This window comes from Lytechinus variegatus, chromosome 9 (assembly GCF_018143015.1).
Source record: "Lytechinus variegatus isolate NC3 chromosome 9, Lvar_3.0, whole genome shotgun sequence".
In the NCBI taxonomy this organism is placed as follows: domain Eukaryota; kingdom Metazoa; phylum Echinodermata; class Echinoidea; order Temnopleuroida; family Toxopneustidae; genus Lytechinus; species Lytechinus variegatus.
In genome coordinates this window covers 31,213,394-31,225,578 of record NC_054748.1, presented here as the reverse complement: position 1 = coordinate 31,225,578, position 12,185 = coordinate 31,213,394, and the positions used below count along the sequence as shown (strand labels likewise).

The window sequence follows — 12,185 nt, the reverse complement described above, 5'->3', positions numbered from 1 at the left end:
TGCTCTTTCAAAAGTTACAAAGCGCTGTACATGATGTGTAGTCTTTGATAGAATAAACCCTTTTTTCGACACAGGGATGAAAATGTTGGAAGAAAACCATTTAGCACCCTAGCACTATAATGTGAACAGTCAATCTTTATGGGTCTGTTCACACTCTGTGAAGGAATCTTAGTCTGAATTAAGTCTATGGCCCGCATTCTACAGTCGGGTTTTACTTAGACCATGGTCTAACTCTGCTAAAATTATGGAAGCCAAATGTTTTGTTTACAGTGTATCCTTCTCATGTTTACTGTGCTCTTTAATAATTCTTGAATGGTGAAAACAACTGTTTGTGTTTCTGTTTCTCTTTGTGGTAACTCCCGTAGGAACTCGGCAGGATAGCATTTTGCTAGTAAACGCCAAACTGTCATACTAATCCTTCCCAGGCAGTTAATAATGTTTTGGGAGTCAAACTACGTTGAACCTCTACTGTTAGAGGTTTATGTAACAACTGGCTTTCCATAGTCAAACCACAACTTAAAACCAGAGTTAAAATTAAACCCGACTTCAGAATACAGGATTATAAGTGAAAGAAGTTACCCTGGTATTACCATGTACAGTCAATCTTCATGGGGTCTGTTCACACTCTGTGAAGGAATCTTAGTCTGAATGAAGTCTAGAAGTGCAAAATGTCAACCTGGTATCATCATGTGGACAGTCAATCGTAATGGGGTCTGTCCACACTCTGTGAAGTAATTGAATCTGAATGAAGTCTAGAAGTGCAAGATGTCACCCTGGTATCATCATGTGGACAGTCAATCGTAATGGGGTCTGTTCACACTCTGGGAAGGAATCTTAGTCTGAATGAAGTCTAAAAGAGCAAGCCGGCCTTCATGGGGAAGTAACCTACGGACATTGAAACAGAACCAGAACATATACATAAATCCATAACTTATATTCACTATGTCTACTAGCAGTAGATCTACTTCTTAGTAGGTGGTACATGTATTATGATAGCCATGGTGTAGCTACAGGTTGCACGGGCCTAATCACAACTGGCAGGCAAAAGATATTCATTCGACCCAACCCATTGCTCAATTTTTAAATTTGATATAGCTGATTGAAAAAATGAATATGATTGACAATCTAACACTGATACTAGGGACGGTACCTACTGAACTTACTTTTTCCAAATTGGAAAGATATATCATCACTATGGAACTATATTTTTACTGGCGGAAGTATTATGGTCATTTTACTCTCTCAAGTTATGATTTTGATCCCGTCAGGTGTAGTCTCCATAAATGCTGATTTATTTTTAAAATGAGCTGGTCGAGGTACCCTTTTCTGGTGAGATATGGAATGTCAGACATTTACCCTATCCACTGGTAGTAAACATTCAACCCTCAAATTTCCTCCTTATTTTTTACGAATTCATTTCAAGTGCCACTTTAATTAACACACAAGTCTATGGAAATGAATTAGTCCTGTGTGCCCTATACATGGGCTGAATTAGACCACACTTTTATGGAGTGCCAGTTGTCAACTTATTTATCAAATATTCTTATCCTGCTGCAAAAAGATGTCAAAAACTAATTGAGTCATGAAATTGGGAGCATAAGGAAATACACAAAATATCATATATCATATATCATATATCATATATATTAGACCACACTTTTATAGAGTGCCAGTTGTCAACTTCAAACCAATTCAAATATATTCTTATCCTGCTACAAAAAGATGTCAAAAACTAATTGAGTCATGAAATTGGGAGCATAAGGAAATACACAAAATATCATGAGTCTTAGGGAAAACATTGGTACATTATAATTGCCACAAATATGGAAGAAATATCATAAAGTCAGCATTCCATAGAAGGGTTAATTAAAATCCTAGTTTAGACTAGGGTTAAACTAATGTTTAATTATCAGAATGTACTACCCGTAGAGTCTCATATGGGCAACATACATTTATTCCATTATCAATTTGCTCTAAATGATATTTGGTCTACATTTAACTTGGTCTAATATAGTAATACCCAATAAATATAATTCTAATTCACAGTAGTATAATGTCAAGATGTTGGCATTTCCCCACTTTATTATCAAATGATAATTTGGCTTATAAACAGTTCATACCCTAAACAAGACAATGCAGAACTTTCTCTTTGACTGTTTGTGCTAATGTGAATATTCTACTAATACATACAACAAAACATATAAAGTTACTCTGACTGTAAGTGCTGATGCAAACATCATAATCATACCATACCCAAGTGTTGATGGTAGTGTGAATATCCTAATCATACCCATACAACAAAATATAAACCTACTCTTTGACTGTTGGTGCAAATGTGAATATTCTAGTCATACCAATATAACAAAATATTAACTTACTCTTTCAATGTAGGTGCTAATGAGAATATCCTTGGGAAGTAGATATAACGTTTTTGCCTCAGGATTCCATCAAAGATATAATCTGCTGCATCGTCTGTTTTGTTCATTGCAATCCCCCTGAAAGAAAAGACAAAATGGATTTGCCCGTATTCTGAACTTGGGTTTAAATTAAACCCTATTTTAAAGCTGTGGTTTAACTATGGAGAGCATAAATCCTTGACAGTACACTTTCAGTTTAATTATAAACTCATATGCGTTTATGACACCCTAATTGTTCATAATTGTCTGGGAATTATAACTGCAGTAATTTTCTTCATTATGAAAGCAAAATGAAGCAAAATCTACAACATTAGAATTATTCAATTATACATAGAATTTTTTAATTTTTGGCTCCCCATAATTTTAGCACAGAGTTAGACCATGGTCTAAGTTAAACCTGATTACAGAATACCAGCCATTATATTAATTACTATTATCAGTTGTTTTGACATCACCTGTGCCTTTCAATTGGATCTAATTTACTATATAATGCTACCTACAACATCATCACCACGGGCCTGTCTTACAAAGAGTTGCGATTGATCCAATCAATTTAAACTGTACGGAAATCCATCCATACCATATTTTTTTCTACAGGAAATTTGCACAATATCCTTAGTAAACAAAGAGAATCACAGAGAATCTTCAAGAGAATGATGAATGTATGTATATCTAGAAAATATTTGGAACAAATTTGCATTCTAGATGTTGACGTTGCTGGCCGTCCATAGCTGTGATTGATCCGATCAATCGCAACTATGGAAAGCCAGCAAAGTCAACATATAAAATACATGTTTGTTCAAAATTTTCTCTAGATATGAACGTTTATCCATGAATTCACTGATTTCTTGACAATTTGGTGTGCTCTCCTTTGTTCACAAAGGACATTTTGCAAATCTCCAGTAGAAAAAAATTATGACACTTGATTTCCATAGAGTTACGAGCAATTGGATCAATCTTATATCTTTATAAGACGGGGGCCCAGATCTCAACTAGCGTGCAATTCCATGCTTTTGTTTGTTTTTTCTCCTCCGTCTCTTCCATTATTTATGTATCCCATCCGACATGGCAGTATTTTTCATTTCAATTTAAAGAGAAATACCAGTAGTTGCAGTAAACACTGATTTCATGAGAAAGTCTGTAAAACCAGGCTTAATTGTCAGTATATCATCGAGGATCTAGATCTGGTACAGTTACATAAACTGAACTTTGTGAAATCTTGAAATCTACGCTGAAAAATGTTCACACTGAAGATCACCAACACAGATAAGCGCACGTGGGACAGTGTATTATAACTGCTCTGAATGTCAGCCCGACGCTTGACCCGAATCCTGTGCTTATTTGCTAATTTCTCAGCAATTTCTTCCAGAATCCTTTGGCACATATTTTTTATTTATACAAACAGACACTTTGGTGGTCATTTCATTGCATTCTGTACGAACTCATTTTGATATCGTTACCACAACTGGCATTTACCTTTAACATCACTCAATATCAGTGAAACAAGCCCCTTACCTTGCAGAGATGGAATGTATCATACCAGTATCCAGAAAGTGAGGACAGATGAGGGTCTGCTTGATACCGGTCTTGTGATAGACGTCCCTTAGCTCTGATTCCAACGCCTCGTCGAGACCAAAGATGCCAAACTTAGAGGCGCAGTAATCGGTGAGCCGATGCATCGCGTTCTGACCGCCTGCTGAGCAGGTCGTCACGATGTGGCCAGAATTGGACTCCAGCATCCCTGGCAAGAATGCACGTAGTGTCTGGGAAAGAAAAGTGATAAGGTACAGTTATCATGAAGGGGTACCGGTTATCCTTCACAGCCTTGATATGAAAATTTTTAGGGCAAGGACATCTTTCTGTAGGGTACATTTTTATGTTACACAAGAAATGTAAAAAAGTGCAAAAAGGGCATAACATTTCTCCAATAATAATAATGACTTTTGGAAGTCTCTACGCACTACAGTCATGGCAGCATAATAACTCTGGCTTTAGCAGTGCAGCTGTTACCCGCACTGCGTTTCAAGAAATAAATTCCTACCAGCTACCCATTCACCTGGGTTGAGTGCAACACAATATGGCTAAATTTCTTGCTGAAGGAAAACACACTGTGGCTTGGAATTGAACCCCTGTCCCTAAGATTGACAGAGGAGAGTCATAACCACTAGACCACGAGACCAATGAGAGAGGTGCCAAGGCCAGTCAACAAGGCATCAAAGTCCATAGCCTTGGATTAATTCAATCTTTTCATTTTAAAAGGGGAAGTTAACCCTAACAGAGATGCCAAGTTCATAGACCAGCTCTGCGTGAGATTTTCTGTAAATCTGAGTGAGATCACAGACATTGTGTACAATGTACATGAGGATAGGCTGTGATAGTTGCGTGAGACAGAGTTTTGAGGGGATGAACAAGAGTTCAAAATGCTTGGTAGCTCTGCCCTGATGAAAGGTTTGCTGTAAAAATACTAGAAAAAAAGTAAAAAAATATTTTGGTGAAGTTTTGAGAAAAATCCAAAAAGATTAAGAAAGTTATTAGAATGTTAGGTTTGTGATTTGTGACGTCATATAAGAGCAGCTGCCAAACATGTTCCATAAAATAAAATGCATAAATTTCAATTTTCAATGGTTCATGATGTCTATAATATTATTTTCATTCAGCAGGTGAGAAATGATTTGTCTATTCGTGAACTGAAGGTACAATAAAAACCATTTAAAACTTTTTGAGAAAATGACATTGCATTCATATTTTTTATTCACAATACATGGAAAGCAGCTCACATAAGACATCATAAATAAAAAAATAAACTTCTAAGAACTTTTCTAAATCTGCCATTTGAACCACATGGTAAGGGGTTTGAATTCCATCGCAGTACTCAGGTCCTTTGGCAAAGCATTAACATTTGCCACTCTTCACCCAGGCGTAATAAATAAGTGGTTAATTTCACTTACGTCCTTTGGCAAAGCGTTTATCTGCATTTGCTACTCTCCACCCAGGCATAATAAATAAGTGGTTATTTCTAATTCGTCTATTGTACGATTGCCAACTCGTCTAACCTAATTTGGTCTACCATCAGTTCGTCTAATCACCACACGGTCTACTTTCATTAATAGTCTATTGCCATTCCGTCTAATAACCAGTTGGTCCAATAGCCATTTAGTCCATATACCATTTGGTCTAATTAAACTAAAGTTTAAATTGTGCAAAATGAATGAAAAGAAAATGGGTATTAGACCAACTGGTTATTAGACAAAATGGTAATAGAAGAAATGGTGATAAAACAAAGTGATGATTGGACCAAATGGTGATTGGGCCAAATGGTCATTGGACCAAATGGTTGTTAGACGAAATGTTGATGGACGGAATGGCAGTTAGACTAAATGGAGGTAGACCATGTGGTGAGTGGACGAGTTGGCAGTGGACGAATTGGCAATTTACCAAATGAGTATCCATGCAGTATATGTAGGAATACTTCCTTGATTGCTTGAGATTCCAATCAGGGTATTTGTTGTAAAGCCGGGGTAGTAGTACGGTATGCAGCACTTAGAATTTTAATATCAAGCGCTATATGAATGTTGCATATCATTATCAATTTTCATTAAATGTACAGTAGAAGAGTTCCTATTTAACTCATCAACTACCAAACTCTGTGATTCCCATAGGGTTTGTACAGGGGTCACCCATTTCCAGTACGCAATGAGTTAAAGGCAACAGAAATGCTCATTACCCAGAACACAGATAGGAGGTTGATTTCAATGGTCCGTCTGATGTCATCATTCCTGAGCTCTAGTAAAGACTCTCCGACCAATACTCCAGCATTGTTGATTAGCATGTGAACGTCTCCTATTTCACTTCTTACCCTGCACAATTCATAAAAAACAAAAAACAAAAGATTAACCCTATATTCCAGGGAAGGGGGGGGGGCCTCAACATTTTTTGCAATAAATCTGACACACAAAATTTTTGACAGCGCCACTGGATGAATTCTGTACCGTGCAAATTTGGAGACCAAATTTGCAACACCTGGGTACGCGGAAACAAAATTAAGAAACATTATGCAAATGCAAGTCAGACCAAATTGCTCAAAAAAGTGATTACATGTACGTGTGTTTTGTACAAAAATTCATAAATGTGTGAGTAATTTAATTTTGATGACCCCAGTAATTTCATTTGATGCAATTTGTAATCAAAATAATATCATCAACAAATCTGTCCAAAAAAAAGGAGAAAAAGAAACAAAAACAATTTATATGACATTAAAAACAATAAAATACATAAAGAAATCAATCTTGGTACCAGGATTTTTTGTCATCAACAATTCTTTGGAAAGCTATGAATAAAATACATACACACCAAAGATTGGCATTCTACGAGCTTGATTTTGAGAATTAAAAAAAACATTATGATTTTATGAATAAATAAGCATAATTGCTTTATATTAAATAAAATATATGAATTTAGTGAAATTTACTGAAGATGGAACTATGTAGATTACTAATTTTCTACCATTGTGCAAATTTTAAGGGAGTCCACAATACCCCCCCCCCGTCCCCTCCCCTGGGAGTGACCAGAATTAAAATAATACTACCCTGGCTTTGACTTATAAATAGACCCTGCTGAGTACCCATTCACCTCACCCGGGTTAGGTGCAGCACAATCTTGATAAATTTCTTGCTTGAGGAAATGCAATGACTCGGATTTGAACCGAAGACCGTCTGATTAAAAGGTCTACAAGTGTCGGAGCCACTAGACCATGACACATCCCCCATCTGACCCCGCCCCCGGTACTTACTTACCTTAAAGCAGATGTTTTCACAAGTTCTATATCTGTGACATCTACTGTGTAGAGATGAATCTCGGCATCTGGAGTCTCGGACTGGATTAATTCAGCGGTTTTCTTGTTGCCTAAAATTAAAGGTAGAAACCAGTAGTTGCAGAAAACAATTTTTTCATGAGAAAGTCTTTTAATTCAAGGTTAATTGTCAAAAAATTATCATACATCTATTTCTGGTACATTGAAGTTTTATCTTTGTAAAATCATGAAATCTTAGGTCAAAACTCAAATTGATAATTCTGATGATTTACACAGAAAAGCATATGTGGGAAAGTGTATCAATATTGCTTCGAAAAATACCCGAAATTTGACGGAATTCTGAGCTTATTTGACTCATTTCTCAGCAATTACGCATTTTCTTCCGGAGAAGTTTGGCACATATTTTTTTATTTATACATACAAACACTAAGTGGTAATTTTATAGGATTCTGTTCAAACTCATTTTGAGATCGTTACCACTACAGGGGGGTGTTTCACAAAGATTTAAGTATGACTTAGGTCGCACTTAAATGTTGACGCGTACATTATAAGCAACGCGCAATCTTATTGATCAATACGCAGTAGTGCGCGTCCTCTTGGCATGATCTGACCAATGCTGTCACACCTTTTATACTGCGCGCAACAAGACATTTAAGTGCGACTCTAAGTCATACTTAAATCTTTGTGAAACACCCCCCTGACCTAATCTTTAACATGAGATTGCGTATTTTTCATGGAGCCAGATACAGAGATGATTCACACTAACACGAAACACACACAGATGGTATTAAAGGGAAGTTCACCCTGAAGAAAACTTTGTTACAATAGCAGAAAAAATAGTAAAAATATTGGTGAAGGTTTGAGGAAAATCTGTTAAAGAGTAAGAAAGTTATTAGAGTTCAATATTTTGGATTTGTGACGTCATAAACAAGCAAATGCCCCACGTGTTATGCAATATAAAATGCATGAATTTCAAATTTTGTATGGTTCCTGATGACTTAATTTTGTTTTCTATTCATGATCGGGTGTGAAATGATTTGTCTATTGATATAAAAAAGTTACAGTGAAAAACATTTTCAATTTTCTGAGAAAATGACATTTCATTGATTTTTTACCACTCGCTATGTATGAATGCTGCTCGCATATGACGTCACAAATCAAATAATTGAAATTCTAATAGCTTTTTAATTATTTGATGAATTTTTCTCAAACTTTCGGCAATATTTTTTATTATTTTTCTGCTATTTTTAAAATAAACTTTTTTTCAGGTGAACTTCCCCTTAACATGTGTCACATATCACAGGCTACTGTGCCAGTGATATATGATCATTTCTAAGATTAATTATCGTAAGAATAAGATTAAGAATATAAATTCTCAACGTACTAGTACATGTATATCAAATATAACACATTATTTATATTTCTACATAAAATCTTTGGATCTGATTAGTATTAACCAAGATTGAAATACATATTGACTCTTAATTGATTAGCCTACAGCACAGCACAACTGGGCGTTGTGGTGTGCGCCTGTAATCCAAGCTGTGGGGAAGTTACAGATTGATGCAGAGGTTCGAGCCCTGGTCACGTCTTTCGGATGGTGACGTAAATGGTCGGTCCCAGACGTATAATCATATCTGATTGATACATGTCTGACAAAACTCAAATACACACACACACACACATTGGTGAAAAATCTTACATGAAATGCCCCTGGCCTATTAAATGAGATTCATACTATCCAATACATGCTGTATAGCCTAATTTCAAGGTGAAACAAAGTAAACAGATAAAACCAAAATACTCCATGTACATTTTAGCAATACACAGATATCGAAACTGATTTTATCAGAAAAATTGACCTTTGTTTGTCCCTGAAAGCAAAATACAGACAGCAATTCAAACAAATGAACAGCTTATCTAGGAGGAAAACATTTTAACGATGTCAGAAGCAGGGGCACCGTAAAGAAGGCGATATTGGGGGATGGGGGTTGTCAAAAAATTGTGGGGGCAAACACATTTTTACCCCCAAGCCCCCCCCCCTGTAATCTCTCTCAAGGCCCCCCTGCCTTCCTTGGTTAATGTCAGAGATTGCTGATCTCAGTTGAATTTACTAAAGAGGGAGCTACACAAGATGTTAAGGTTTTGGAGAGTTGTGTGAAGATTGTGAAAGAAGGGGGAAGAAAGAGAATACGCTCTAGAAACATTATGAAAGATTTCTGCCTAAATGAGACAGAAAATCGTGTACAACTCTTGAACCCACACTTAGGTTACGGAGTGACCCTGAGTGCAAACAGCTGACTGTGTTACAACTTAGGGGTGATACATTTTCACAATAGGGGTGATCAAACTCACTGGAGGGACTTTAATTCACTTATAACAAAGAAATGTGTACTACAGTACTCCTGTTGAATGCTCTGATGAAAATTATATGAGTTTCACATTCATTTGAACGGGAGGACAAGATTATTGTATATATCGAGTGCATTATGCATAAATCATACTACCATTGCGACCCCAGCCCGGCCGATGGTTCAGGCATGACCATCCTGAGTGACGTCACCGATAGATACCTCAAATGCCAGGAGAGCCTATTCGACAACTAACTTCATCTAAAAAACACGTATTGAAGATAACATCCAATGGGGAAATGGCTTTCATTTTCATGAAATATACATTCCATTCTTCAATAAATCTTTCACCCCGTCGTTAACTGCCCATTCATTCTCGAGCAATGGGGGAATGAATACAGAGTGTCTCAAAGTTTGTGTGAAAAAAGGTGCATTTTCCATAGAACTTCTGCCAAAAAGCAATGCGTAAGGGAAAGATTAGCCCCAAAACACGAATAGATGAGTTAATCAAATGGGATGAATCATGAAAATCAGTGAAATATAGTTTCTCCTGTACTCATTACTGAATACCCCGACTTGATACAATTAATTTTCCCCCCTCTCCATCAACTTTTAAGAAAAAGGGTGCATATTTTCATAAAAATATCATGTGTTATATCGACGGACGCCCGTGCGTACGAGCAGGAGGAAGCCAAATGTCTCGTATTTTTCATAATGTATATATTTTTTTTTGGGGGGGGGGTCTGCCTCAAAGAATCCTGCAATTGTTAACACAAAACCCCAAAACAGAATCACCATTTAAAAAAACAAAAAAACATAATGAAAAAAAATATTTGGGAAGATAAAATTGTACAAAATCCTATTTTTTTCACTGTGTATGTTTCTATAGAAATACAATTTTTGTTCTACAAGCAGCATTGAATCATGTGGGAGGGGCAATTTGTGCAATGAGCGACTCGATTCCCCCCCCCCCCCCCTGCTACCCATCTCCCCAAATTCGGCCCAAGAATAATTCCCCAAAATCCAGAATTGCTTCTGGTGCACTTGATCAGGACTTCATGTCTAAATGGAACAAAAGATTAAAACATCACAAAAATGAGTGCAATATTTCATTGATTTTGACTGATTTGCAGTTATTCTTCATCTAATTACCGTACTAAATGAGACTAACATGGCTAACGTTAGACAAGTTAGTTGTCAAAAATAAAATGTGATTCCAAAAATGCAAGTATCAAAATGATATAAAAGAAAGAAAAAACTTATCAATTTGTTTAAAATCCCAAATATCAGAAAAGTAGGCCGAAATATAGTGGAGGAAAATTGAGAGGTATAGACGAAGCTACACTAGTTTAGCTTCTAGTAACTCACCTGATACGCTGATATCCCAGAGTGCGAGCCGGGCTCCTTTAGCGGCAAAGCGAAGGGCTAGCTCCCGGCCCAGCCCGCTACCGCTACCAGTAATTACGACGACCCGCCCACGGACAGGAACTTTGGATGGACTGACAAACAAGCGATAAAAAGCCTTTAAATACGCAAACGTAACACGAATAAGGAAGTAAAGTAGTTCAACTATTTCTCGCAACATTTTGAACAGAAGATGGTATAATGAACTAAAAAAGAACTAGTACAGAGAGTTTTGAAGAAGAAGAACGCCCACTTTCAACTCCATTACCATGATGCAGTAACAGATCCGTCACCAATGCATGCAATACACAAGGGCTATGCTAATTGATCGAACAGGTGGTGGTACAGTCTTGGTACGATTGACCAGCGAGGGATGGTGGTGGCGTGGGAGGGAGGGGGGGGGGGTGGAAGGGGAGAGTTCATTGATCAAGACCCCAGCCTCCACAACTACTTTCCGCCTTTACACTTTATGACTTTGATAACACGTCAAGCCTATATTTTTAAAACCCATATTCTTGCACGACATCAGGCAAGCGTTTTACCTTTACCCCTTTTGCTTCGATCCAAAATAAGTGCTCATGCATCTAGTCTATGAAGGGGATTGCTTCAGTCCCACTTTTTTCTCGGCCTAGACCGTGTTTCATGCATGTGCAGCCCCCCCCCCCCCCCGTTTCAGAGAGTCCACGTACGGCCTACAAGAATCGCTAGGTGATTTTTTTAAGGGGGGGGGGGGGGGCTTGTTCGCAACTATTCATAAAGCTTAGCATGTCATTGCGCTACGTGCTGTGGCTTACCAATATAAAGCAGAAACACATGGAAAATGAATTTAAGGGGGGTACTCCAGGCTGAATATATGATTTGAACAGATTAAGAAAAATCAGTTATGTAATAACATTATGACATTCTAAAGATTTGCATTATTTCGGTAAAACATTTCAATACGCATGTCTCATGGATATTTAATGAGCCATCTGATTATGTCACATCCCCACTGGTTCTTTTCCATTTATTACACACAATCATATTTATTAATTTTTTTTCCTCCAAAAAACCTTTAAAAAAATGGATTGACAAGTTTAATGCATATTAATATTGCTGCAACTTATGTTATTATAAGGGAGACATATCATCCACACGTGTAAGATGGGAAAAAAATACGATGTTATGTTGACATGGAAAATGGAAGGTGGAGATGTGACATCA

The 12,185-nt window shown here is 37.0% G+C and overlaps 1 protein-coding gene across 1 annotated transcript; it reads right to left on the bottom strand.

Annotated features, from left to right (window-relative positions):
- Positions 1 to 492: 492 nt before the first annotated feature.
- Positions 493 to 11,291, bottom strand: LOC121421779 (short-chain dehydrogenase/reductase family 16C member 6-like). The gene is made up of 6 exons (XM_041616578.1): positions 10,947 to 11,291; positions 7,211 to 7,319; positions 6,142 to 6,274; positions 3,933 to 4,180; positions 2,379 to 2,495; positions 493 to 885 (listed from the first exon to the last, which is right to left on the bottom strand). The coding sequence occupies exons 1-6, from the start codon at positions 11,161 to 11,163 to the stop codon at positions 795 to 797; spliced, it is 915 nt and encodes a 304-aa protein (XP_041472512.1). The 5' UTR covers positions 11,164 to 11,291; the 3' UTR covers positions 493 to 794.
- Positions 11,292 to 12,185: the final 894 nt, after the last annotated feature.